The following is a 27,491-nucleotide window of genomic DNA, read 5'->3' as shown; positions in this document are numbered from 1 at the left end:
ACTTTATAGGCCCTCTCTTTTCCTATGATACATTTCCTGATGTCCTTTGTCAGCCATGGCTGTCTAATTCTCCACCCCCACCCCCAACCCCAGAAACCTTTCTTTTCTTTGGGATGAACCTCTGTACTATGTCCTCAATTACACCCAGAAACCCCTGCCATTGTTGCTCTACTGTTTTCCCCACAAGAGACTCCTTCCAGTCTATTTTCGTCAGTTCCTCTCTCAAGCCCTTATAATTACCTTTATTTAACTGTAACACCATCACATCCAATTTTGCCTTTTCTCTTTCAAACTGCAGACTGAACTCTACCATATTATGATCGCTGCCTCCTAAGTGTTCCCTTACTTTAAGATCTTTTATAAAGTCTGGCTCATTACATAGCACTAAGTCCAGAATAGCCTGCTCCCTTGTGGGCTCCATCACATGATGTTCCAAAAAGCCACCCTGTCAGCATTGCATGAACTCCCTTTCTTTGGATCCATTTTCTTTGTCTTTAAATCCCTGGGACCTGATCAGGTGAATCCCAAACCTTTGTTGGATGCTAGGGCCCCTTGCTGAGATATTTAGATCAGAAGTGGGTGAGGTGCCAGAAGATTGGATGTTGGTTAACGTGGTGCCATTATTTAAGAAAGGTTGTAAGGAAAAGCCAGGGAACTGTAGACTAGTGAGCCTAATGTCAGTGGTGGAGGAGTAAGTTGTTGGAGGAGATTCTGAGGGACAGGATTTATATGCATTTGGAAAGGCAAGGAGTGATTAGGGATAGTCAGCATAGCCTTGTGCATGGGAAATAGTGTCTCACTAATTTGATAGAGTTTTTTTGAAGTAATGAAGAGGATTAATGAAGGTAGAGTCGTAGACGTTCTCCATATAGACTTCATCAAAGTGTTTGACAAGGTTCTACATGGTAGACTGGTTAATAAGATTAGATCACATGGGGTCCAGAGGGGGCTAGCCAATTGGCTACAAAATTGATTTGAAAGTAGGAGACAAAGGGTAGTGGTGGAGGGTTGCTTTTCAGACTGGAGGCCTGTGACCAGCTGTGTGCCACAAGGATTGGTGCTGGCTCACTGCTTTTAGACATTTATATAAATGATTTTGATGAAAATATAGGAGGTGTGGTTAGTAAGTTTGCAGATGACACCAAAATAGCTGGTAAAGTGGACAGTGAAGAAGGTGATCTCTGAGTACAATGGGACATTGATCAGATGGATGAATGGGCTGAGGAGTGGGAGATAGAGTTTAATTTAGATAAATGTGAAGAATTGCATATTGGAACAGTAAATCAGGGCAGGACTTACACACTTAATGGTAAGGTCCTAGGGAGTGTTGCCAATCAAAGAGACCTTGGGATGTAGGTGCATAGTTCCCTGAAAGTAGAGTTGCAGGTAGATAGGATAGTGAAGAAGGCATTATGCACATTTGTCTTCATTGGCCAGAACATTGAGTATAGAAGTTGGGATGTCATCACAGAACATTGATGGGGTCACTTTTAGAAGACAGTTCTGATCATCCTTCCACAGGAAAAGTACTAAACTTCAGGGTTCAGGAAAGATTTACAAGAATATTACCAGGGTTGGAGGGTTTGAGTTATAGGGAGAGGCTGAACAGGCTGGGGCTGCTTTTCCTGGAGCATCGGAGGCTGAAGGGTGACCTTATAGAAGTTTATAAAATCATGAGGGGCATGGATAGGGTCGATAGCCAAGGTCGTCTTGGGGAAGTCCAAAACTCGAGGGCATAGTTTAAGGTGAGAGGGGAAAGATTTAGAAAGGGACCTGAGGGGCCAAGTTTTCATGCAGAGGATGGTGTGTGTATGGGCTGTGCTGTCAGACGAGGTGCTGGAGGCTGGTACAATTACAACATTTAAAAGGCATCTGGTTGGGTATATGAATAGGAAGGGTTTAGAGGGACATAAACCAAGTGCTGGCAAATGGGACTACGTCAGATTGGGATGGCTAGTCAGGCCAAAGAGTCTGTTTTTGTGCTCTATGACTCTGAGACACAATCACTTCTCTCAAAGGTTTGTACATCTGTGGAATTCACTAACACAGAGTGCAGTAGACAGCCAGCTTTAAAATTAGTAATATTTAGAAGGGTTATGGGAACGATTATAACGATTATGCAGACAGGAAAGTGGAGTTGAGGTTCAGATGAGATCAGCTATGATCATATGAAATGGTGGAGCAGGCTTGAAGGGGCTGAATTGCCTCGTCCTGCTCCTAGTTGTTATATTGTTATTGTACACGGGGCTTCTGGAATCACTTATTATTACTCTTTCTGGACAGTTCATGGACAGTGAGGAGGAGCTTGACCTTCCAGCAGATACTGATGAAGAGTTCAACACTTGTCGAATGCCCATTACCAGCGGGTCCAGGGCCCCATACTTCCATGGTTACCTCTACATGAAAGGTGAGCTACTTTCTGGATCACAATACTGGGGAGCAGAGAGTCTGAGGGTAGGAGGTTGAGAGGTGATCATCTGGAGGCTTATGAAATAATGGGAGGTATAGACAGGGTTAATGGCAGGTGTCTTTTCTCTAGGGTGGGAATTTCCAGAACGGGGAGCATATTTTTAAGATGAGAGAAGAGAGATTTTAAAAATACATGAAAGGTAAGTTTTTTACTGCGCGGTTCATGTGTGGAATAAACTTCCTGAGGAAGTGGTGGATGTGGGCACAGTTACAACATGTAAAAGACATTCAGGTAAACACATAAATAAGAAATGTTCACAGAGATATAGGCCAAGTACAGCTAGTGGGGGGGGCTAGTTTAGTTTGGGATTATGGTTGGCAAGGACCGGTTGGACCGAAGGGTCTGTTTCCATGCTGTGTCCCTGTTATGACTGAGGTAGGGCTCAGTCTTGCTGGCACTGGGGGAATGCTCCAATCAGTGGGGTGATGAGCCTGGTCCCAGAGGGCAATAACAGGTCAGCCCAGTCCCACAGGGACCAGTGTTGTAGGAAGGGCCCTGCCCCACACAGCTCCCGCTGGTGGGATTGGTAGGGCCCAGTCTCACAGGGTATGGGGGGGGGGGGGTTGTTGGGGATTATCCTTTGCCGTTTCCCATTGTCCTTGTCTGACCAGTGCTGTTTGACTTATTCAGGAGGCCTGATGATCCCGTGGAAACGACGCTGGTGTGTGCTGAAGGATGAGACCTTCATGTGGTTCCGTGCCAAGCAGGAGGCCCTTAAGTCAGGCTGGCTGTACAAGAAAGGTGGTGGAATGTCCACACTGTCTCGCAGGAACTGGAAACGTCGCTGGTTTGTGCTGCGAGAAACCCGACTCATGTATTTTGAGAATGACAGTGAAGAGAAGCTGAAAGGGACGATCGATATCCGAGGGGCAAGGTGAGGCAGAGCCGCCTCCACCTATTCAGTCAGCTGTTAATCCCCCCCCCGACCCCCCCCAACCCCATCCCTCCCATCCCCACTCCCACACCCCCAAGCACTGATTGTAATCGAGGGTCAATTTTCATAAAATAACACAGGATCTGGCCAAAGTGAACTGGGAGTAGCTAGTTATAGGAACATCCACGTCAGAGCAGTGGGAGACATTCAAAAGGATAATCAGCAGTGTAGGGCCAACATGATCAGATAAAGGTGATGTCTAGGACCAACAAGTACAGAGAATGCTGGTTATCAAGGGATGTACAAGATTGGGTAAGAAATAAAAGTGAGGCTTATGTTAGATACTGAGACTTGAAACAGCAGGTGCCCTTGAGAATATCCAAAATACAGGGGGCTATGTTAAAGCAAAATTAGGATGGAATCGTAGAATAAAAACATAGAGCAAACAGCAGATATGAAAGAACCCTGGTGGATAATGTTAAGGAAATTCCAAAGGCATTATGTAAGTATAAGGCTAAAAATCACACTACACCAGGTTATAGTCCGACAGGTTTATTTGGAAGCACCAGCTTTCGGCGCACTGCTCACAACCACCTGATGAAGGACCAACGCTCCGATAGCTGGTGCTTCCAAACAAACCTGTTGGACTGTAAACTGGGGTTGTGTGATTTTTAACTTTGTCCACCCAAGTCCAACACCGGCATCTCCGAATTATAAGTATAAGGGATGTGAGAATAACTAGGGAAAGAGTAGGGTCTGTTAGGGATCAAAGTGGCAATCAATGTGTGCAGCTAGAAGATACAGCTACACATCTGGATTCCCATGCCAGAGGATAATGCAAGTCTCCAAATCAGAGCTGGGATTATAATCTCCTTGAACACACTGGCATTGAGAAAAAGAGGGTGTCAGGCCCGCATGAGATGTATCCCAAGGTACTGTGGGAAGTAGGAGATGAGATTGCAGGAGCCCTGAAATAATTTTGAATTCCTCTTTAGCCACAGGATGGGTGCAGAGGTCTGGAGGACAGATATTGTTGTACCATAATTCAAGATGTGAAGGAGGGATAAACCAGGAAATACAGGCCACTGAGTCTGATATCTGTAGTCTGAAAATTCATAGGGCCAGAATTAATTTCCACTTGGAGAGGCCAGGACTCATCAAGGATAGTCAGCAGAGATCATGTCTGACAGGATTGATTGAATTTTTTGATGAGTTACTAAATGTGTTGATGAGGGCAATGCAACAGTCTGCATGGACTTCAGTCAAGATTTTGTTCAGGTCTCTCATGGAAGAGGTTAAGAGTACATAGGATCCACAGCACTTTAGTAATTTAAATCCAAAATTGGCTTAGTGACAGGAAGTACATGGTCTAAGGCTATTTTTGTGACTGGAAGCCAATGTCCATAGAACATAGAAGAACACAGCACAGAACAGGCCCTTCGGCCCTCGATATTGCGCCGACCTGTGAGCTAATCTAAGCCCATCCCCCTACACTATCCCATCATCATCCATGTGCTTATCCAAGGATTGTTTAAATCTCCCTAATGTGGCTGAGTTAACGACATTGGGAGGTAGGGCATTCCACACCCTTACCATTCTCTGAGTAAAGAACCTGCCTCTAACATCTGTTTTAAATCTATCACCCCTTAATTTGTAGCTATGCCCCCTCGTACACGCTGACATCATCATCCTAGGAAAAAGACTTTCACTGTCTACCCTATCTAGTCCTCTGGATAAAAGCAAATTACTGTGGACGCTGGAATCTGAAACCAAAGCTTTGTCATCCAGCTTTGACAAAGGGTCAGTTAGACTCGAAACGTCAGCTCTTTTCTCTCCTTACAGATGCTGCCAGACTGTCTTTGACTGGCCCTATTCCTACCCTAGTCACCCTTTTATTCCTCGCATACCTATAGAAAGCTTTAGGGTTCTCCTTTATTCTATTTGCTAAAGACTGCTCGTGTCCCCTCCTTGGTCTTCTTATTTCTCTCTTTAAATCCTTCCTAGATAATCTGTAACTCTCCATCGCCTCATCTAAACCATCTTGCCTCAATGTCACATAAGCCTCCCTCTTCGACTTAACAAGAGATACAATTTCTTTAGTAAACCACGATTCCCTTACCTTATCACTTCCTCCCTGCCTGACAGGGACATACCTATCATGGACACGCAATATCTGTTCCTTAAACCAGCTCCACATTTTGATTGTCCCCAATCCCCTGCATTTTGCTACCCTGTTCTATGCCTCCTAAATCTTGCCTAATCGCATTATAATTGCCCTTCCCCCAATCTATCGCTCTTGCCCTGTGGCATGTACCTATCCCTTTCCATTGCAAAACTAAACCTAACCAAATTATGATCACTGTCTCCAAAGTGCTCACCTACCACTAAATCAAACACCTGGCCTGGTTCATTACCAAGCACTAGATCCAGTGTGGCCTCCCCTCTTGTCAGTCCTTCGACATATTGTGTCAGGAAACCTTCCTGCACACATTGGACAAAAACTGATCCATCCGACGTACTAGAGTAATAGTATTTCCAGTCAATGTTGGGAAAGTTAAAGTCCCCCATAATGACCACCCTGTTCCTTTCACTCCTGCTCAGAATCGATTTGCCAATCCTCTCTTCCACCTCCCTGGAACTCTGTGGAGGCCTATAAAAAACTCCCAGCAGTGTGACCTCTCCTCTCCAATTTCTAACCTCAACCTATACCACCTCAGTAGATGAGTCCTCGTCAGAAGTTCTTCCAGCCACCATTATATCATCCTTGACTAACAAGTCCACACCTCCCCCTCTTTTACCACCATCCCTGATCTTAATGAATGATCTAAACCCTGGAACCTGCAACATCAATTCTAGCCCTGCTGTATCCATGTTTCGAAGTCCCCGGTACCTATCCTTGCTGAAAGGTCACCTATCTTATTCCGGATACTCCTGGCGTTGAAGTAGACACAATTCAAACCAGCTTACTGTCTGCCAGCACACTCTTGTGATCTCACATCCTCATTGCACTGGAACTACACCTCAGGTTCCCATCCCCCTGCTGAGCTGGTTTAAACCCACCCGAATAGCACCAGCAAATTTCCCATCCAGGATGTTAGTACCCCTCTGGTTCAAGTGAAGACCATCCTGTCTGTACAAGTCCCATCTTCCCCAGAATGATCCCCAATGACCCAAGAATCTGAAACCCTCCCTCCTGCACCATCCTTGCAACCACGTGTTCAGCTGATATCTCTCCCTATTCCTTGTCTCGCTATCACGTGGCATGGGTAACAAACCAGAGATAACAACTCTGTTTGTCCTAGTTCTCAGCTTCCACCCTAGCTCCCTGAAATCCTGCCTTATATCCCTATCCCTCTTTCTACCTATGTCGTTGGTACCTACATGGACCACGACTTGAGGCTGGTCACCCTCTCTCTTCAGAACCCCAAAGATACAATCAGAGACATCACAGACCCTGGCACCTGGGAGGCAACACACCAACCGCGAGTCTCATTCGTTCCCAACAAACCTTCTATCTGAGCCTCTAACTATTGAGTTCCCAATCACTAACACTCTCTTCCTTTCCCCCCTTTCCATCTGTGCAACAGGGACAGGCTCTGTACCAGAGACCTGTACCGCAATGCATCCCTCTGGTAAGCCATCCCCCCTCAACAGTAAACGGTATACTTGTTCATAGGGGATCCCTGCGCTGACTGTTTTATCCCCCTTCTAACAGTCACCCAGCATTCTTCATGCCTAGGAGTAACTACTTCCCTGTAATTCTTATCTATCACAGACTCTGCCTCCCGTGGAGTTCCATGAGCTTATAAGAAATGGAATCAGAACTAACCCCTTGAGCGTGATCTGCCATTCAATAGGATCATGGCTGATTCGATATTCCTCACATCACAGGAAACAATCTTGCATTTTTCCTGTTACCCTGGATTCCGCACGTCTGTTTTTTGACCCTCACTGTGTATTGTGTACATTAATGATTTAGACATGAACATGCTTAGTAAGTTTGCACATGATGTGAAGATTGGCATGGTAAACAGTGAGCAGGGAAGTTTTAGACTGCCAAATGATTTAGACAGGCTGGTCAGATGGACTGAACAAAGTGGTAAATGGAATTTAATCCTGAACATTATAAGATAATGCTTTTTTGGAAGGCGAACAAGGTGAAGGACAATGCAACGAGCGGTCCAGAAATTCTTGAAGGCAGCAGGATAAGGTGGTTAAGAAGGCATGTGGAATACTTGCCTGGATTAGTCAAGGCATTGAATACAAGAGCAAGAAGGTTATGATGGAGCTGTATATGACATTAGTTAGCTGGAGTACTATATGCAGTTTTTAAAAAAATCCACTCACCGGATGATGAGCATTTATTGACCATCCCAGACAGTTAGGAGTCAACCCCATCACTGTGGGTCTGGAGTCACATGGAGGCCAGACTAGGTCAGGAAGGCAGTTTGCTTCTCTAAAGGACATTAGTGACCCAGATGTTTCTCCAACAATCAGCATGGCCTTCATTACACTGTTAATTCCAGAGTTTCATTTAATTCAAATTCCACTATCTGCTGTGGGGGAATTCAAACCCAGCACCCAACACCTAGGTCTCTGGATTAACACTCAGCTGATAAATACCACTCGACTATCACTTCCCCATGTCACCACGTTATAGACAATAGACAATAGGTGCAGGAGTAGGCCATTCTGCCCTTCGAGCCTGCACCACCATTCAATATGATCATGGCTGATCATCCTTAATCAGTATCCTGTTCCTGTCTTATCTCCATAACCCTTGATTCCACAATCCTTGAGAGCTCTATCCAACTCTTTCTTAAATGAATCCAGAGACTGGGTCTCCACTGCCCTCTGGGGCAGACCATTCCACACAGCCACCACACTCTGGGTGAAGAAGTTTCTCCTCATCTCTGTCCTAAATGGCCTACCCCGTATTTTTAAGCTGTATCCTCTGGTTCAGCACTCACCCATCAGTGGAAACATGTTTCCTGCCTCCAGAGTGTCGAATCCTTTAATAATCTTATATGTCTCAATCAGATCCCCTCTCAGTCTCCTAAACTCAAAGGTATTCAAGTCCAGTTGCTCCAGGAAGGATGTGGTTGCACTGGAGGTGGTGCAGAGGAGATTCACCAGGATGTTGCTTGGGCTGGGCTGATTCACTTTTGATGAGAGACTAGATAAGCTATGATTTGGATAAGCTAGGATTGTTTTCCCCTACAGCAAAGATAGTTGACTGGGCAGCTGATTGAAATACCGAAAGTTCTGAGAGGCATAGATGGAGCAGATAGGGAGAAGCATTTCTCCTTAGGGTCCAATAACCAAGGGGCACTGCTTTAAGAAAAGGAGCAGGAGCCTTGGAGGGCATTTAAAGATTTTTTTTTCCCCAGCGATAACTGCCTTAATTTGTCTCTGTTTGAAATACAGGATCCTGTATGGTTTTAAACTGAGTCTCTGGACTTGACCTGCCACCTTCAACAATTTATGTATAGTTAGCCCACACCCCCAGCAGGATTCTCTGACCTGAACCCCCTGTCGCATTGTACCATGTAGTCTGCATCTCCTCGCTTCCCTCAGAACTGGCTCAAAGATAGAAGACAGAGGATGGTGGTGGAGGGTTGTTTTTCAGACTGGAGGCCTGTGACCAGTGGAATGCCACAAGGATCGGTGCTGGGTCCTCTACTTTTTGTCATTTACATAAATGATTTGGATGTAAGCATAAGAGGTACAGTTAGTAAGTTTGCAGATGACACCAAAATTGCAGGTGCAGTGGACAGTGAAGAGGGTTACCTCAGATTACAACAGGATCTGGACCAGATGGGCCATTGGGCTGAGAAGTGGCAGATGGAGTTTAATTCAGATAAATGCGAGGTGCTGCATTTTGGGAAAGTAAGTCTTAGCACGACTTATACACTTAATAGTAAGGTCCTAGGGAGTATTGCTGAACAAAGTAACCTTGGAGTGCAGATTCATTGCTCCTTGAAAGTTGAGTCGCAGGTAGATAGGATAGTGAAGAAGGCGTTTGGTATGCTTTCCTTTATTGGTAAAAGTATTGAGTACAGGAGTTGGGAGGTCATGTTGCGGCTGTACAGGACATTGGTTAGGCCACTGTTGGAATATTGCATACAATTCTGGTCTCCTTCCTATCGGAAAGATGTTGTGAAACTTGAAAGGGTTCAGAAAAGATTTTCAAGGATGTTGCCAGGGTTGGAGGATCTGAACTACAGGAAGAGGCTGAACAGGCTGGGGCTATTTTCCCTGGAGCGTCGGAGGCTGAGGGGTGACCTTATAGAGGTTTACAAAATTATGAGGGGCATGGATAGGATAAATAGGCAAAGTCTTTTTCCTGGGGTTGGGGAGTCTAGAACTAGAGGGCATAGGTTTAGGGTGAGAGGGGAAAGATATAAAAGAAACCTAAGGGGCAACTTTTTCACGCAGAGGGTGGTACGTGTATGGAATGAGCTGTCAGAGGAAGTGGTGGAGGCTGGTACAATTGCAACATTGAAGAGGCATTTGGATGGGTATATGAATAGGAAGGGTTTGGAGGGATATGGGCCGGGTGCTGGCAGGTGGGACTAGATTGGGTTGGGATATCTGGTTGGCATGGATGGGTTGGACCGAAGGGTCTGTTTCCATGCTGGACATCTCTATGACTCTAACCTCTCAGCTCTCTGGATGTATCTGCCATGGATCAGCCATCTCCGTTGTTTGATCATGCACTCCTCTTTTCTGTGTTGATTGTCCTCCCTCTCTTATATATCTTCTCAAAGTTGATGATGTATTATCGTGTTGTTTCGCTGTCTCTGCAGAGAAATTGTGGACAATGGAGAGAAGGAAAATGCTCTAGATGTGGTGACAGATGAGAGAATCTATCACATCGTCGCTGAGTCTCCTCAGGATGCCAGGTATCCTTCTTTCCTTTTGTTGCTCAGGAAAGTGAGATCAAAGGTACAATTCTCCAAGGGGTTCAGGACAGAGAAACCTGGTGGGGCTGTGTCGATGGGATGTGGGTGACTGGCTGGGACAGCATTTATTGCCCATCTACAATTGCTTTGTCAAAGCTTATTGCGAGCTGCCTTCTTGAGCTGTCATGACTTTGATGTGGAGGTCCTGCCGTTGGACTTGGGTGGACAAGGTCAGAAGTCACACAAAGCATGTTACAGTCCAACAGGTTTATTTCAAATCACAAGCTTTCTGAGTGCTCCTCCTTTGTTATACAATGGTTCCAAAACAGCAGGAGGCCATTCAGCCTATCAATGTACTCACTGAGGACCACTCTGTGTTGGCCTGCTCTCCAGCATCTAGTTACATATTTCCTTGTGGTTGAACTATTCTCAGGAGCTGGCCTGTAACCTGACAGCCATGTTCCTATTCCCGGTCACGTATACATTAATCAGCAACAACTTTTATTCATAAACCTTCGTGAACACAGTGAAAAAAAGACAACGCCTCAGAGGAACAAGTGAAACATTCCAACATGTCACAAGGAAGGAGGGATTAGGAATTAGGTCAGGTGACCAAACATTTACTCAGAGGAAAGTTATGACCATTTTAAAGGTAAAGTGATATTGAGAGGTGGAGAGGGATTGCCCCCTGACCTCAGGGCCTAGACAGCTAAAGACCCAGCCTCCAGTGGTGGAGTGTTATGACTGTAATGGAAGAAATATGCTGAGAGCTAATTGCCATTCTGTCACCTTTGGTGTCAATGTGTTGATTCAATCCCCAAAATGGCTAATTGTTGCTCTTCTGTCAAGTGAGTCTTGAGGAGAAAATTGGCTGATTAGATTAGATTAGATTAGATTACTTACAGTGTGGAAACAGGCCCTTCGGCCCAACAAGTCCACACCGCCCCGCCGAAGCGTAACCCACCCATACCCCTACATCTACATTTACCCCTTACCTAACACTATGGGCAATTTAGCATGGCCGATTCACCTGGCCCTGCACATCTTTTGGACTGTGGGAGGAAACCGGAGCACCCGGAGGAAACCCACGCAGACACGGGGAGAACGTGCAAACTCCACACAGTCAGTCGCCTGAGGCAGGAATTGAACCCGGGTCTCAGGCGCTGTGAGGCAGCAGTGCTAACCACTGTGCAGAGGAGATAAATGTGTGGAGGAGATGTGGAAAGTGGGGCAGGGATAAGAGAGGAGAAGGTGCATTGGGGGACACGGTGGTGATGAGACGCTGTTCACTGGTGTGTTTTATCTGGACAGTGATTGGTTCAATGTACTGAGTGGCGTTCATAGTGCAACACAGCAGCAGCTGCGAGAGATGCGTGATGAACAGGCAAATCCAAAGAACGCAGTGGTAAGTGTCAGTTTACTGTCCTTAAACTCTCAATAACACACAGAATGAAGCCATGAGAGATGGCGAATTCTTTTAAATGGAGAAAGGCCCCATGAGAGGGAGTTTAACTTTATATCAAACACTGTACTGTTCCAGGAAATGTTTGATGGTACAATGTTGAGGAGGCTTTACTTTCAGTTTAAAAGAGTTGAGAAAGCTTTACGCTGTGTCTAACCCCATAGGGTCCTGTCCTGGGAGTATCTGTAGGGAGTTTTACTCTCAGTTACAGCTAGTGTTACTCGGGAGAGTTTAAATTGATGTGGCAGGGGGTGGGAATCAGAGCAGTAGGTCAGCAGGTGAGATTACCGAGTAAGAGTTAGAGACTAAGGCCAGACTAAGAGGAGGAACAGTCAGGGGAAGGTTACTGAATGTGTGGGACTGGTGGTCTGAGGTGTATTTGTTTTAATGTGAGGAGTATGACAGGTAAGGCAGATGAACTTAGCATTTGGAGTAACATATATAACTCTAATGTTGTAGCTGTGACAGAAGAAGAAAGTGAGGACTGCAGATGTTGGAGATCAGAGTCGAGAATGTGGTGCTGGAAAAGCACAGTAGGTCAGGCAGCATCTGAGGAGCAGGAGAATCGATGTTTCGGGCATAAGATTCCTGGTGAGGGGCTTATGCCCAAAATGTCGATTCTCCTGCTCCTTGGATGCTGCCTGACCTGTTGCACTTTTCCAACAACATACTCGTGACTGTAGCTATGACAGAGTCTAGGTTGAGAGACGGGCAAGTCTGGCAGCTTAACATTCTAGGACTTAGATGTTTCTGACGAGATAGAGAGGGATGTAAAAGAGTTGGGGGAGTTGCGTTACTGATCAAGGAGAATGTCACAGCTGTACTAAGGGAGGATACCTTGGAGGGCTCATCCAGCGAGGCATTATGGGTAGAGCTCGGGATTGGAAAGGTGGAATCACTTTGATGGAATTGTACTACAGTCCTCCCAACAGCCAGCAGGTGATAAGAGGAACAGCTAAGTGGACAGAACATGGAAACAACAGGGTTGTTGCGGTGGGTAATTTTAACTTCTCCTAAACTAACTGGGGTTCCTTTTGTACCAGGGGCTTAGATGGGGGAGAATTTGTTAGGTATGTCCAGGATTGTATTCTGAAACAATATGTAAATAATCCAACTAAGGAAGAAGCCGTACAAGACCTGGTACTGGGCAGATGATTGAAGTTTCAGTGGGGGAGTATTTGGGGAAGAGTGACCATAAGTCACCAAGTTCTCAGTTACTTCTGGATAAGGACAAAGGTAGACCTCAGGTGAAAGTACCAAACTGGGGAAAGGCTAATTATAATATAGATACAATATATGATAGTAATTGAGAAATGTAGATTGGGAGCAGCCATTTATGGGTAATTCCACATCTGACAAGTGGGAATCTTGTAAAGGCCAATTTACTTAAAGTTGAGGAGCAGCATGTTCCTGTGAAAGTGAAGGGGAAGGATGGCAAGATTTGGGAACCTCGGATGAGAAGAGAAATTGTGAGCTTTGTCAGAAAGAAAAAGGAGGAATACATAAGATTTAGGAAACTGATGACAGAGCCCTTGAGAAATGTAAAGAAAGCAGGAAAGAAAGTAAACAAAGGGCTTTGGAATGATCTTGGCAAACAGGATTAAGGAAAACCCCAAGGTTTTTATACATATATAAGGAGAAAGATGGTAGCCAGGAAAAGAGTAGGTCAAATCAACAACAAAGGAGGTAATTTATGTGTGGATCCGGAGGAAGTGGATGAGGTCCTTAACAAACACTTTGCAAATGAGAGGGGCCTGATGAATAGTCTAATGAGGGGTATGTTCATACTCTAGGGCATCATAAAAAGGGGAGAGGTGTTGGGTGTTTTGAAAAGTATTAAGATAGACAGGTCCCCTGGACCTGATGGGATCTATCCAAAAGGTTGAAGGAGGAAATTCCTGGGGTCTTGTAGGAAATCTCTGCATCCTCTTTTGTCATAGGCAAGGTCCCAGAAAACTGGGGAATAGCCAAAGTGGTTCTGTTTTTTAAGAAAGGCAACAGGGGTAATCAGAAAATTTACAGGTCAGTGAACCTTATATCAGGGGTGGGGAAATTATTGGAGAAGATTCTTAGGGACAGGACCTATTTACATTTGGAAAAATATGGACTTATTATCATTAGGCAGTGTGGCTTTGTGTGGGAGAAGTTATGTCTCTCAAACTGAATAGAGTTTTTAGAGGAGGTGACGAGGATCATTGATGAGGACAGGGTGGTGGATATTGTCTACGTAGACCTTGACGAGGCCCCTAAAGGCAGGCTGATACAAAAGGTGAAGTCACATGGAATGTGTGGTGAGCTGGTGAAATGAATACAGAACTGGCTTAGCCATAGAAGACAGAGAGGAGTGTTGGAAGGATGGAAAGGTGTTTTTCTGACTGAAGATCTGTCGCCAGTGGTGTTCTGCAGGGGTCAGAGTTGTTTGTAATATATATGAATGATTTGGAGAAGAATGTAAGTGACATGATTAGTAAGCTTGTGGATGACACAAAGATTGGAAGAGCTGCAGGTAGTGTGGAGCATTGTCAGAGGATACAGCAGGATAAGGATAGGCTGGAGACTTGGGCAGAGAAATTTCAGATGAAATTAATCTGGATAAATGTGAGCTGATGCATTTTGGAAGATCTAATGCAGGAGGAAAGTATACCGTAACAATAAACAGACTGAGGGATCTAGGCATAGAGATGCACAGTTCCCTGAAAGTAGCAACACAAGTGGATAGGCAATCAAGAAGGTGTATTGCATTTTTGTTTTCATTGGTCAGGGCACAGAGTATAAAAATTGGCAAGTCTGCTGCAGCTGTATAGAACTTTAGTTAGGCCACATTTGGAATATTGTGTACAGTTCTGGTCACCACACTACCAGAAGGATGTGGAGGCTTTGGAGAGGGTACGGAAACGGTTTACCAGGATGTTTCCTGGTTTGGAAGGTATTAGCTATGAGAAGAGATTGGACATACTTGGTTCGTTTACACTTGAACATCAGAGGCTGAGGGGGAACCTGAACAAGGTTTACAAACTGATGAGAGGCCTGGATAGAATGGAGAGTCACGAGTCTTTTTCCCAGGGTAGAAATGTCAATTACTCTGGGACATAGGTTTAAAGTTAGAGGGGATAGGTCTAAAGGAGACGTGAGAGGCAGGTTTTTTACACAGAGGGTGGGGAGTGTCTGGAACGTGCTGCCAGAGGAGGGGGGTGGAGGTGGATACAGCAGCAATGTTTATGAGGCATCTTGACAGAGACATGAATAGGCAGGAAATAGAGGGATACGGACCGTGGAGAGGCAAAAGGATTTTAGTTTAGAAAGACATCTTGTGTCAGTACAGACTTGTTGGGCCAAAGGGTCTGTTTCTGTGCAGTACCGTTCTTTGTTCTAAAAGAATATAGATCATAGAATATAGAAAGTACAGCACGGAACAGGCCCTTTGGCCCACAGTGTTGGGCCTAGTATTATTCCAAATCTAAAATAAAGTAACCTAACCTACGCAGCCCTCAATTCACTGCTGACCATGTGCATGTCCAGCAGTCGCTGAAATGTCCCTAATGACTCTGCTTCCACTGCCACTGCTGGCAATGCATTCCACGCATTCACAACTCTCTGCGTAAAGAACCTACCTCTGACGTCTCCTCTATACATTCCTCCTAATATCATAAAACTATGACCCCTCGAGGAGTCAATCCTGTCCTGGGACAAGTCTCTGGCTATTGACTCTATCCATGCCTCTCATTAGATCGTATACCTCGATCAGGTCACCTCTCTTTCTCCTTCTCTCCAGAGAGAAAAGTCCGAGCTTAGTCAATCTCTCTTCGTAGACAAGCCTCCAGTCCAGGTAGCATCCTGTTAAACCTTCTTTGCATCCACTCCAAAGCCTCTGTATCTCTCCTGTAATAGGGCGACCAGAACTGGACACAATATTCCAAGTGTGGTCTCACCAGGGTCTTATAGAGCTGCAGCAAAACCTCACAGCTCTTGAACTTGATCCCCGTGTTAATAAAAGCCAAAACACCATATGCTTTCTCAATAACCCTATCCACTTGGATCGCAACTTTGAGGGATCTATGTACTTGAACAAGATCCCTCTGTTCCTCCACACTGCCGAGAATCCTGTCTTTAATCCTATATTCAGCATTCAAGTTCAACCTTCAAAAATGCATCACTTTGCATTTATCCAGGTTGAACTCCATCTGCCATTTCTCAGCCCAGCTCTGCATCCTGCCTATGTCGCGCTGCAGCCTGCAGTAGCCCTCTATACAATCGATGACACCTCCAGCCTTTGTGTCATCTGCAAATTTACTAACCCACCCCTCAACCTCCTCATCCAAGTCATTTATAAAAACTACAAAGGGCAGAGGTCCAAGAACAGAGTCCTGCGAGACCCCACTCAACACTGTCCTCCAGGCAGAATACTTTCCATCTACAACCACTCTCTGTCTTCTGTCAGCCAGCCAATTCTGAATCCAAATAGCCAAATCTCCCTGTATCCCATACCTCCTGACTTTATGAATGAGCCTACCATGGAGAACCCTATCAAATGCCTTGCTGAAGTCCATATAGACAATAGGTGCAGGAGTAGGCCATTCTGCCCTTTGAGCCTGCACCACCATTCAATATGATCATGGCTGGTCATCTTAATCAGTATCCTGTTCCTGCCTTATCTCCATAACCCTTGATTCCACAATCCTTGAGAGCTCTATCCAACTCTTTCTTAAATGAATCCAGATACTGGGCCTCCACTGCCCTCTGGGGCAGAGCATCCCACACAGCCACCACTCTCTGGGTGAAGAAGTTTCTCCTCATCTCTGTCCTAAATGGTATTTTTAAGCCATGTCTTCTGGTTCGGGACTCACCCACCAGCGGAAACATGTTTCCTGCCTCCAGAGTGTCGAATCCTTTAATAATCTTATACATCTCAATCAGATCCCCTCTCCGTCTTCTAAACTCAAGGTTATACAAGCCCAGTCGCTCCAGTCTTTCAGTGTAAGGTAGTCCCGCCATTCCAGGAATTGACCTCGTGAACCTATGCTGCACTCCCTCAATAGCCAGAATGTCTTTCCTCAAATTTGGAGACCAGAACTGCACACAGTACTCCAGGTGTGGTCTCACCAGGGCCCTGTACAGCTGCAGAAGAACCTCTTTGCTTCCATACTCAATCCCTCTTGTTATGAAGGTCAGCATGCTATTAGCCTTCTTCACTACCTGCTGTATCTGCATGCTTACCTTCATTGACTGGTGTACAAGAACACCCAGATCCCTCTGTACTGCCCCTTTACCTAAATTGATTCCATTTAGGTAGTAATCTGCCTTCTTGTTCTTGCCACCAAAATGAATAACCATACATTTATCCACATTAAATGGCATCTGCCATGCATCTGTCCACTCACCTAACCTGTCGAGGTCACCCTGTAATCTCCTAACATCCTCCTCACATTTCACCCTGCCACCCAGCTTAGTATCATCAGCAAATTTGCTAATGTTATTACTATTACCATCTTCTATATCATTAACATATATTGTAAAAAGCTGCAGTCCCAGCACTGATCCCTGCGGTATCCCACTGGTCACTGCCTGCCATTCCGAAATGGAGACGTTTATCACTACTCTTTGTTTCCTGTCAGCCAACCAATTTTCAATCCAAGTTAGTACTTTGCGCCCAATACCATGCACCCTAATTTTGCTCACTAACCTCCTATGTGGGACTTTATCAAAGGCTTTCTGAAAGTCCAGGTACACTACATCTACTGGATCTCCCTCGACCATCTTCAGAGTTACATCCGCAAAAGATTCCAGTCGATTAATCAAGCATGATTTCCCTTTCATAAATCCATGCTGACTCTGACCTATCCTGTTACTGCTATCCAGATGTGTCGTAATTTCATCCTTTATAATAGACTCCAGCATCTTTCCCACCACTGAGGTCAGACTAACTGGTCTATAACTTCCTGCTTTCTCTCTCCCACCTTTCTTAAAAAGTGGTACAACATTAGCCATCCTCCAATCCGCAGGAACTGATCCCGTATCTATCGAACTCTGGAAAATAATCACCAATGCATCCACGATTTCCCGAGCCACCTCCTTCAGTGCCCTGGGATGTAGACCATCAGGCCCCGGGGTCTTATCAACCTTCAGACCTAACAGTCTCTCCAACACCAATTCCTGGCAAATATAGATTCCCTTAAGTTCAGGTCCTTCAGCCACTGTTACCTCAGGGAGATTGCTTGTGTCTTCCCCAGTGAACACAGATCTGAAGTACCAATTCAATTCTTCTACCATTTCTTTGTTCCCCGTAATATATTCCCCTGTTTCTGTCTTCAAGGGCCCAATTTTAGTCTTAACCATTTTTTTGCCTTTCACATACCTAAAAAAGCTTTTACTATCCTCCTTTATATTATTGGCCAGTTTACCTTCGTACCTCATTTTTTCTCCGCGCATTTCCTTCTTAGTAATCCTCTGTTGTTCTTTAAAAGCTTCCCAGTCCTCCGTTTTCCCACTTATCTTTGCTATGTTATACTTTTTCTCTTTTAACTTTATATTTTTCTTAACTTCCCTCATCAGCCACGGCATCCCATGCCTCCTCCTAGGATCTTTCTTCCTTTTTTGGAATGAACTGATCCTGCATCTTCTACATTATACACTGAAATATCTGCCACTGTTTCTCCACGGTCCTCCCTGCTAAGGTACTGCACCCTTGGACTTTGACCAGCTCCTCCCTCATAGCTCCGTAGTTCCCTTTATTTAACAGAAATATTGTCACTTCCAACTGTACCCTCTCCCTCTCAAATTGCAGATTGAAGCTTATTATATTATGGTCATTACTTCCCAATGGCTCCTTCACTTTGAGGTCCCTGGTTCGTTACACAATACCAGATCCAGAATTGCCTTCTCCCTGGTAGGCTCCTACACCAGCTGCTCTAAGAATCCATCTCGGAGGCACTCCATAAAGTCTCTTTCTTGAGGTCCAATACCATCCTGATTCTCCCAGTCTACCTGCATGTTGAAATCCCCCATAACAACTGGAGTAACATCTTTGCGACGGGCCAATTTCAGCTCCTGATTCAATTTACATCCGACATCCAGACTACTGTTTGGGGCTTGTAGATAACTCCCAAGAGGTCTTTTTACCCTTAGAATTTCTCAGCTCTATCCACACTGACTCTACATCCCTTACCAACATGGCCACCCCACCCCCTCTTCCCGTCAGTCTGTCCTTATGATAGCATGTGTAGTCTTGAATATTCATTTCTCAGGCCCTGTCCATTTGAAGCCACGTCTCAGTTATCCCCACAATATCGTATCTGCCAATTTCCAAAAGAGCCTCAAGCTCATCCACCTTATTTTTAATGCTTCGTGCATTCATGTATAGTATTTTTAATTTGTTACTGCCCTCATCCTTCCCATCAACTCCTATTTCACTCAACCTTACAGCATGATCCCTTTGAGTTTTCTGCCTCATTGATACAGTTGTCTTTCTTGACTTCCCTTGTTCTAACTTTCCCTTCAATTTCCTTCTTAAACATCCAGTTTGTCCCCTCCCCCCCGCTACTTAGTTTAAACGTAGCTGTGTTGCAGTAGCAAACCTGCCTGCCAGAATGCTGGTCCCTAACCTATTAAAGTGCAAACCGTCTCTCTCATATAATTTATGTTTACCACAAAACATACCCCAGTGATCCAAGAATTTAAATCCTTGCTTCCTGCACCAGTTCCCCAGCCACACGTCCAAGTCCATTATCTCCCTGTTTCTGGCCTCACCAGTCCAAGGAACTGGAAGCAAACCAGAGTTAACCACCCTGGATGTCCTGCTTTTCAGCCTTCTTCCTAGTTCTCTAAAGTCCCGCTGTAGTATGTTCCTCCTCTTCTTCCCGACATCATTTGTGCCGACATGTACCAACACCTCTGGCTCTTCACCTTCGTCCTTGAGGATTTCCTACACCACATCTACTGCTTGGCCGTTGTCGGCCTGTCTTGTCACCTCCTCAAATAACTCAATAAGATTGGTGAGGCATGGCCTGTCCCTCACAAAGGTAAAAACAATGACTGCAGATGCTGGAAAGCAAATACTGGATTAGTGGTGCTGGAAGAGCACAGCAGTTCAGGCAGCATCCAACGAGCAGCGAAATCGATGGAATAAGGGCTTTTGCCCGAAACGTCGATTTCACTGCTCGTTGGATGCTGCCTGAACTGCTGTGCTCTTCCAGCACCACTAATCCAGTACTGTCCCTCACAAAGCCATGCTGACTACCTTTAATCATGCTATGCTTTTCCAAATAGTCATAAATCCTATCCCTCAGACTTCTTTCCAAAACATTGCTGACCACAGACGTAAGATTGGTCTGTAATTGTCAGGGATTTTCCCATTCCCCTTATTGAAAAGAGGAACAATATTCACTTCCCTCCAATCCTCTGGTACAAATACCGTGGAGAGTGAGGAGGCAAATATCCTCACCAGCGGCTTAGCAACCTCCTTTCTCGCTTCCCAGAGCAGCCTAGGATAAATCTGGTCTGACCCTGGGGACTTATCAATCTTAATGTTTGCCAAAATTTCCAGCACATCAACTTCATCAATCTTAATCTGGTCAGGACTGTACCCCAGCTTCTCTAAGTTTTCATTTATAACAAGGTTTCTTTCCTTCGTGAAAACCAAAGCAAAACACTCATTTAGGGCTTCCCCTATCTGCTCAGACTCCACGCACAAGTTCCCTCCACTATCCCTGACAGGCCCAACCATCTCCCTGATCAGTCTCTTATTCCTCACATGAGTTAAATGCCTTTGGGTTCTCCTTAATCCTTTCTGCCAAGCCTTCTTCGTTCCCCCTCCTGGCTCTCCTCAGTCCCTTTCTGACCTCCTTTCTAGTCAGCCTGTAATCCTCTAAAGCAGTGCTCGATCCTTGCTTCCTCCACCTTACGTAAGCTGCCTTCTTCCTTTTGATGAGAAGCTCCTCTGTTTCTCGTCATCCAAGGGTCCTTAATCTTTTCCCTTCTTACCTGTCTCAGAGGAACAAATTCATGCATCACTCACAACAACTGCTCCTTAAATAATCTCCACAATTCCGCTGTGCCCTTTCTGTGGAACAATTGCTCCCAGTCTGTACTTCCCAACTCCTGTCTGATAACGTCATAATTTCCTTTTCCCCAAGTAAATATCTTCCCTCTGTAACTGTTCCTATCATTCTCCAAGGCTATGGTAAATGTGAGACAGTTGTGTTCTCCTACTGTGAGATCTGACACCTGTCCTGGCTCGTTGCCAAGCACCAAATCCAAATTGGTCTCTCCCCTCGTTGGTCTGTCTACATACTGAACCCTCCTGAACACACCTGACAAAAACGGCTCCATCCAAACCATCTGCACTGAGGAGGTTCCAGTCGATATTGGGAAAGTTGAAGTCACCCATAACAACAACCCTGCTTCATCTGCATTTCTCCAAAATCTGCCGGCCTATGAGCTCTTCAACCTCTCTACTGCTATTAGGGGGTCTGTAGAAAACCCCCAGTGCGGTGGCTGCTCCCTTGCTGTTCCTAACTCCCACCCATACTGACTCAGTAGACAAACCTTCCTCAACAACCTTTGTTTCTGTAGCTGTGATGCTCTCTCTGATTAGCAATGCTACGCCCCCTCCTCTTTTTCCACCCTCCCTGTTCTTTTTAGATGTTTTAAATCCTGGAATACCTCGCAACCATTCCTGCCCCTGTGAAGCCCATGTTTCCGTTATGGCCACAACATTGTAGCCCCAAGCTACTGATCCATGCTCGAAGTTCATCACTCTTATTTCTGACACTCCTTGCGTTAAAGCATGATTTGGAGATGCCAATGTTGGACTGGGGTGGACAATGTTAAAAATCCCACAACACCAGGTTATAGTCCAACAAGTTTACTTGGAAGTGCTAGCTTTCAGAGCGCTGCTGTTGTCAACCACCTGATGAAGGAGCAGCGCTCCAAAAGCTAGTGATTCCAATTAAACCTGTTGGACTATAACCAGGTGGTGTGGGATTTTTAACTGCATTAAAGCAGACACACTTTAACCGATCCCTTTGTTTCATCACATGAAAAACCTTCCCAATAGATTCACTACATCCTGTGGGATGCAGAAAAGGAAAGAAGGAAATATGGCTGTGGAAGTGAGTCTTAGTAAATACCTTGTCTAACACTGAGAGAAAAGGAAAAGGGTTAGACTCAAAACGTCAGCTCTATTCTCTCCTTACAGATGCTGCCAGACCCGCTGAGATTTTCCAGCATTTTCTCTCTTTGGGCACTACATCCTATCACTGCCCCATCTACAAGAGCCACCCCCCCACACCAACTCTTGGATGTGTAGCTCTGGTTCCCTCCCCCTGCCAAACTAGTTTAAATCCTCCTGACCCACACGAGCAAATCTCCCACTCAGGACATTTGTGCCCCTCCAGTTCAGGTGCAACCCGTCCTTCATGTACAGGTCCCACCTTCTCCAGAAGGTATCCCAATGGCCTAAGTATCTGAAGCCCTCCCTCCTGCACCAGCCTCGCAGTCAATAGAGCTTTACTCTGTATCAAACCCTGTGCTGTCCCTAACCTGGGAGGATTTGATGGGGGGGCAGTGTAGAGGGAGCTTTACTCTGTATCTAACCCTGTGCTGTCCCTGTCCTGGGAGGGTTTGATGGGGGGGCAGTGTAGAGGGAGCTTTACTTATAGTTTAAAGGAGTAGAGATAGCTTTACTCCAAGTCTAACCCTGTGTGTTAATTTGATTTTGGATTATTCTGAAAGGAGACACCTGTTTAACATATGACGTTGCTTAGATTGTCTCTCGTTAGCAGGATCCTGAGATATGCAGCCAGAGATCTGAAAGCTGCAAAATTGAGAATTCTGAGATTGGTCGATATAGTATCACTAAGTTTGCATATGTGCCCATTGACAGTGATTAATCTGACTTTGCATTCTGTTTCTTTGGTGCAGGGCACTGTGGATGTTGGATTGATTGAGTCCGTGTGTGCCTCTGACAACCCTGACAGGTAATATTGAGTGGCTGAGGAACCAGAGACCATTTAGCCCCTTGGGCCGGGTATACAAACAAGGAGGAGGCCATTCAGCCTTTGGAGTCCATTACACAGGAACAGGAGAAGGCCTGTTAGCCCTGGAGGCTATTTTACAAGTTATCTCGATCAGGCTGATCTGTATCTTTACTCTATTTCCCTGCCTTTCTTCATATTCCAGTTACCCAGTAAGAATGCATTGACCTCCAGGGCTAACAGATTTCTGGAGTCAGACGGTTCCAGATTTCTCCTTTGCCTTATGTGAAGAAGTGCTCCCTGACACATCAGCCCCTAATGACCTGAACTCTGAGTGGAACTGCTGCTTCTCTTTCTCAATTTCCTGGGACACTGGAATGGAATCAGCCAATGGGAAGTTAGCAAATATTGAAGAAAGCGAGAGAGAGAAAATAGAGAACTACAAACAAATTAAACCAAACATCAATCACAGGGAAAAGGCTAGAAAGTGATTTAGTAAAGTCCTAAATGCATTTAGAAAATCAAGCATCCATCAGTCACCATGTTCCGAGAAGAGAATGGAGTTTGACATACTAACTGTTTTTAAGAACATAATTTATAAGTGCAGAGATGGGCAAAAGGAGACACATTGTAATTGAATACTGGATTAGTGGTGCTGGAAGAGCACAGCAGTTCAGGCAGCATCCAAGGAGCTTCGAAATCGACGTTTCGGGCAAAAGCCCTTCATTAGGAATAAGGGCTTTTGCTCGAAATGTCGATTTCGAAGCTCCTTGGATGCTGCCTGAACTGCTGTGCTCTTCCAGCACCACTAATCCAGAATCTGGTTTCCAGTATCTGCAGTCATTGTTTTTACCACATTGTAATTGAATCTCTAGTGCCGTCCTGTTCTGGGAGAGTTTGATGGGCACAGTGTAGAGAGAGCCTTCCTCTGTATCTAACCCTGGGCTGTACTGGAATCTGTTTCCTAGTGAGGGTCATCTTCTCAGGACATGATGGGAATGTGGAGAAGGTGAATATTTACTTTCCAATCTGTTTTGTATTTTCAGACCAAATTCTTTTGTCATTATCCTGGCGACCCGTGTGATTCACTGTAACTCGGTCAGTCCGGAAGAAATGCATCACTGGATATCCCTGCTTCAGAAATCCAAGGGAGAGGCCATGAATCTGGGACAAGAATTCATTGTTCGTGGTAAATGCGGCTCAGGGAGTGGGACTGGAGCAGGGATGCTGGTTCTACACTGGTCGGGTGAGGGGTTGGTGCTGATGTGTGTATGTTTGTGGAGGCAGGCAGGTCTGGAATAGGGGTTGTGGGGGGGGGGGGGGGGGGGGGGGGTGGGTAGGCCAGGCCAATGTAGAACAGTTACCTGTTGCCATTTGCTCAGTGTCCCATCCTTGGTGTCAGAGTTCCTGTTCCCTCTGAGTCATGTGGTCACAGATTCTCCTAGCTCCATGCAGACAGGACACAGATTGGCTCATTGCGAATGTGAGTGTCATTGCCAGCATTTATTGACTGTCCCTAATTACGCTTGAACTGAGAAGCCTGTAGGCTATTTTGGAAGGGTAGTTAAAAATCAAACACATTTCTGTGTGTCTGGAGTCAGGTTTAGGCCAGCGTAGGTGTCAGGTTTACCTCCTGAAAGGACACCAGTTATTTTGGTTTTAAGGAATTTGGGTATTGCTTAGAAAAGGCACATTTTGTTAAAGCTGTATTCCTGATGAACGGCTTTTGCCCGAAACGTCGATTTTACTGCTCCTCGGATGCTGCCTGAACTGCTGTGCTTTTCCAGCACCACTAATCCAGAATTTTGTATTACACTTATCAGGGCAATTCAGAAAAATATTAATTTAAGGAGTAAAGCCAACATTTTAGAATATAGGAACAGGCCATTCAGGCCATTGACCATGTTCCACCATTTAACATTATCATGGCTGAAGAAACAGTTTACTGCCTTTTACCCACTGCACTCCACCGTCATGATTTTGTTTTAGATTACTCAGTGTGGAAACAGGCTCTTTGGCCCAACAAGTCCACACCAACCCTCTGAAGATCACTCACCCAGAACCATTACCCTACATTTACCCCTTCACCTAACACTACGGGCAATTTAGCATGGCCAATTCGCCTGACCTGCACATTTTTGGACTGTGGGAGGAAACCCACGCAGACACAGGGAGAATGTGCAAACTCCACACAGACAGTTGCCTGATGCGGGAATTGAACCCGGGTCTCTGGCGCTGATGTTGTACATCACTGGGAATCAGAAATTTCTCTGTCTTTACCTTAAACATACTCAAATACCAAGTTTCTATGGTAGAGAATTCTAAAGGTTCACAACTCTGAGTGAGTAAAATAAATTCACCTCATCTTGGCCCTATGGCTTCTCCTTTATTGTTAAATTGTGGTTACTGACTCTCCCAGTCAGAGCAAGCATCTTACCTGCATCTACGCTGTCTACACTGGGCCCAGTTTGCCCAAACTGGTGACAGGTCAGTCCTGCTTCCCAGGAACATGTTTGCTGAACCTATGGCAATAATATCTCTCGAGAGATAAGGAGACAGAACTGCACACACTACTCCAGGAGCAATCTAACCAAGTTCCTTTACAACTGAAGCAAGACTTCACCACCCCAGTATTCAAATCCTCCAGTAATAAATGTTAACATTCCATTAGCTTTTCTAATAGCTTGTTACACCTACATGTTAGTTTTCAGTTTGTACTGAATGAGGTGGACAATGCTGATTTATTGGCAATTTCACTTTGATTGATATTGTTAAAATAAAAGTGCTGCAGTTAATAATGATGGACAGTTCTCTGTCAGGCTTTGTTTAAATTTTAATTAAAGACATTTGATTCTGATTGGTCAAGGTAATCTGAGAACTAAAAAATGGATAGCTGTCACTGATTTTGTTAAGTTTAAACAGCCATGCTAATGTTATATTTGGTAATGTAAGAGACTGGGTGTGCACATCATGAAATTGAAGAATATAATAGATCTTTATGACAATTAACTATTATGTACTAACTTTACATTCTTCAGACATACAAGTGTCTGGGGTAATATTAAGCTATTATATTCCATCAGAGGAGTCTGCTTCCAGAACATCAATGTTGAACATAGAACATTACAGCACAGTACAGCCCCTTTGGCCCTCGATGTTATGCCAACCAGTGAAACCAATCCGAAGCCCATCAAACCTACACTATGCCATTTTCATCCATATGTCGATCCACTGACCATTTAAATGATCCAAAGTTGGCAAGTCTACTACTGTGCAGGCAGTGCGTTCCACACCCCTACTACTCTGACTAAAGAGACTACCTCAGACATCTGTCCTATATCTATCACCCCTCAATTTAAAGCTATGTCCCCTCGTGCTAGTCATCACCATCCGAGGAAAAAGGCTCTCCCTATCCACCCTATCTAACCCTCTGATTGCCTTATGTGTCTCTATTAAGTCACCTCTCAACCTTCTTCTCTCTCACGAAAACAGCTTCAACTCCCTCAGCCTTTCCTCATAAGACCTTCCCTCCATATCAGGCAACATCCGAGAAAATCTCCTCTGCACCATTTCCAAAGCTTCCACATCCTTCCTATAATGCGGTGACCAGAACTGTACGCAGTATTCCGAGTGCGGCTGCACCAGAGTTTTGTACAGCTGCAACATGACCTCATGGTCCAAAACTCAATCCTTCTACCAATAAAAGCGAACACACCATATGTCTTCTTAATAACCCTGTCAACCTGGGTAGCAACTCTCAAGGATCTGTGTACTGGACACCGAGATATCTCTGCTCATCTAGACTACCAAGAATCTTACCATTAGCCCAGTACTTTGCATTCCTGTTGCTCCTTCCAAAGTGAATCACCTCACACTTTTCTGCATTAAACTCCATTTGCCACCTCTCAGCCCAGCTCTGCACCTTATCTATGTCCCTCTGTAACCTGCAATATCCTTCATTTCTATCTATAACTCCACCGATCTTAAGTGTCATTCGCAAATTTACTAACCCATCCTTCTACTCATTCATCCAAGCCATTTATAAAAATGACAAACAGCAGTGGCCCCAAAACAGATCCTTGCAGTACACCACTAGTAATTGAATTCCAGGATGAACATTTCCCATCAACCACCACCCTCTGTCTTTTTTCAGCTCGCCAATTTCTGATCAAAACCGCTAAATTACCCTCAATCCCATTCCTCCATATTTTGTGCAATAGCCTACCTTGGAGAACCTTATTAAACACCTTACTGAAATCCATAAATACCACATCAACCGCTTTACCCTCATCCACCTGTTTGGTCACCTTCTCAAAGAACTCAATCAGGTTAGCGAGGCATGACCTACCCTTCACAAAACCGTGTTGACTATCCCTAATCAAATTATTCCTTTCTTGATGATTATAAATCCTATCTCTTATAACCTGTTCCAACACTTTATCCACAATCGAAGTAAAGCTCATTGGTCTATAAGTACCAGGGTTGTGTCTACTCCCCTTCTTGAATAAGGGGACAACATTTACTATCGTCCAGTCTTCTGGCACTATTCGTGTGGACAATCACGACATAAAGATCAAAGCCAAAGGCTCTGCAATCTCCTCCCTGGCTTCCCAGAGAATCCTAGGATAAATCCCATCTAGCCCAGGGGATGTATCTATTTTCACACTTTCCAGAATTGCGAACACCTCCTTCTCTTGGACAACATTGTCTTTTTCCAGTGTGAATATTGATGAAAAATATTCATATTCATCCTTGGACCCCATGCACAACTTCCCCCTACTGTCCTTGATTGGCCTAACCTTACTCTCGT

At 45.0% G+C, this 27,491-nt stretch overlaps 1 protein-coding gene across 1 annotated transcript in view; it reads left to right on the top strand.

Moving 5' to 3' along the window:
* The window catches only part of LOC140482516 (unconventional myosin-X-like), a 256,377-nt gene that overhangs the window by 167,916 nt on the left and 60,970 nt on the right, over window positions 1-27,491 (top strand). Inside the window, exons 25-30 of the mRNA XM_072580068.1 lie at window positions 2,284-2,407; window positions 3,101-3,344; window positions 10,154-10,249; window positions 11,561-11,654; window positions 22,629-22,684; window positions 23,728-23,870. Coding sequence (XP_072436169.1) covers window positions 2,284-2,407; window positions 3,101-3,344; window positions 10,154-10,249; window positions 11,561-11,654; window positions 22,629-22,684; window positions 23,728-23,870 — 757 coding nt within the window. The remainder of the gene's footprint in view (window positions 1-2,283; window positions 2,408-3,100; window positions 3,345-10,153; window positions 10,250-11,560; window positions 11,655-22,628; window positions 22,685-23,727; window positions 23,871-27,491) is intronic.

This window comes from Chiloscyllium punctatum, chromosome 10, assembly GCF_047496795.1.
Source record: "Chiloscyllium punctatum isolate Juve2018m chromosome 10, sChiPun1.3, whole genome shotgun sequence".
NCBI lineage: Eukaryota > Metazoa > Chordata > Chondrichthyes > Orectolobiformes > Hemiscylliidae > Chiloscyllium > Chiloscyllium punctatum.
The sequence above is the reverse complement of the archived record's forward strand: the minus strand, read 5'-3'. Positions and strand labels throughout refer to the sequence as shown.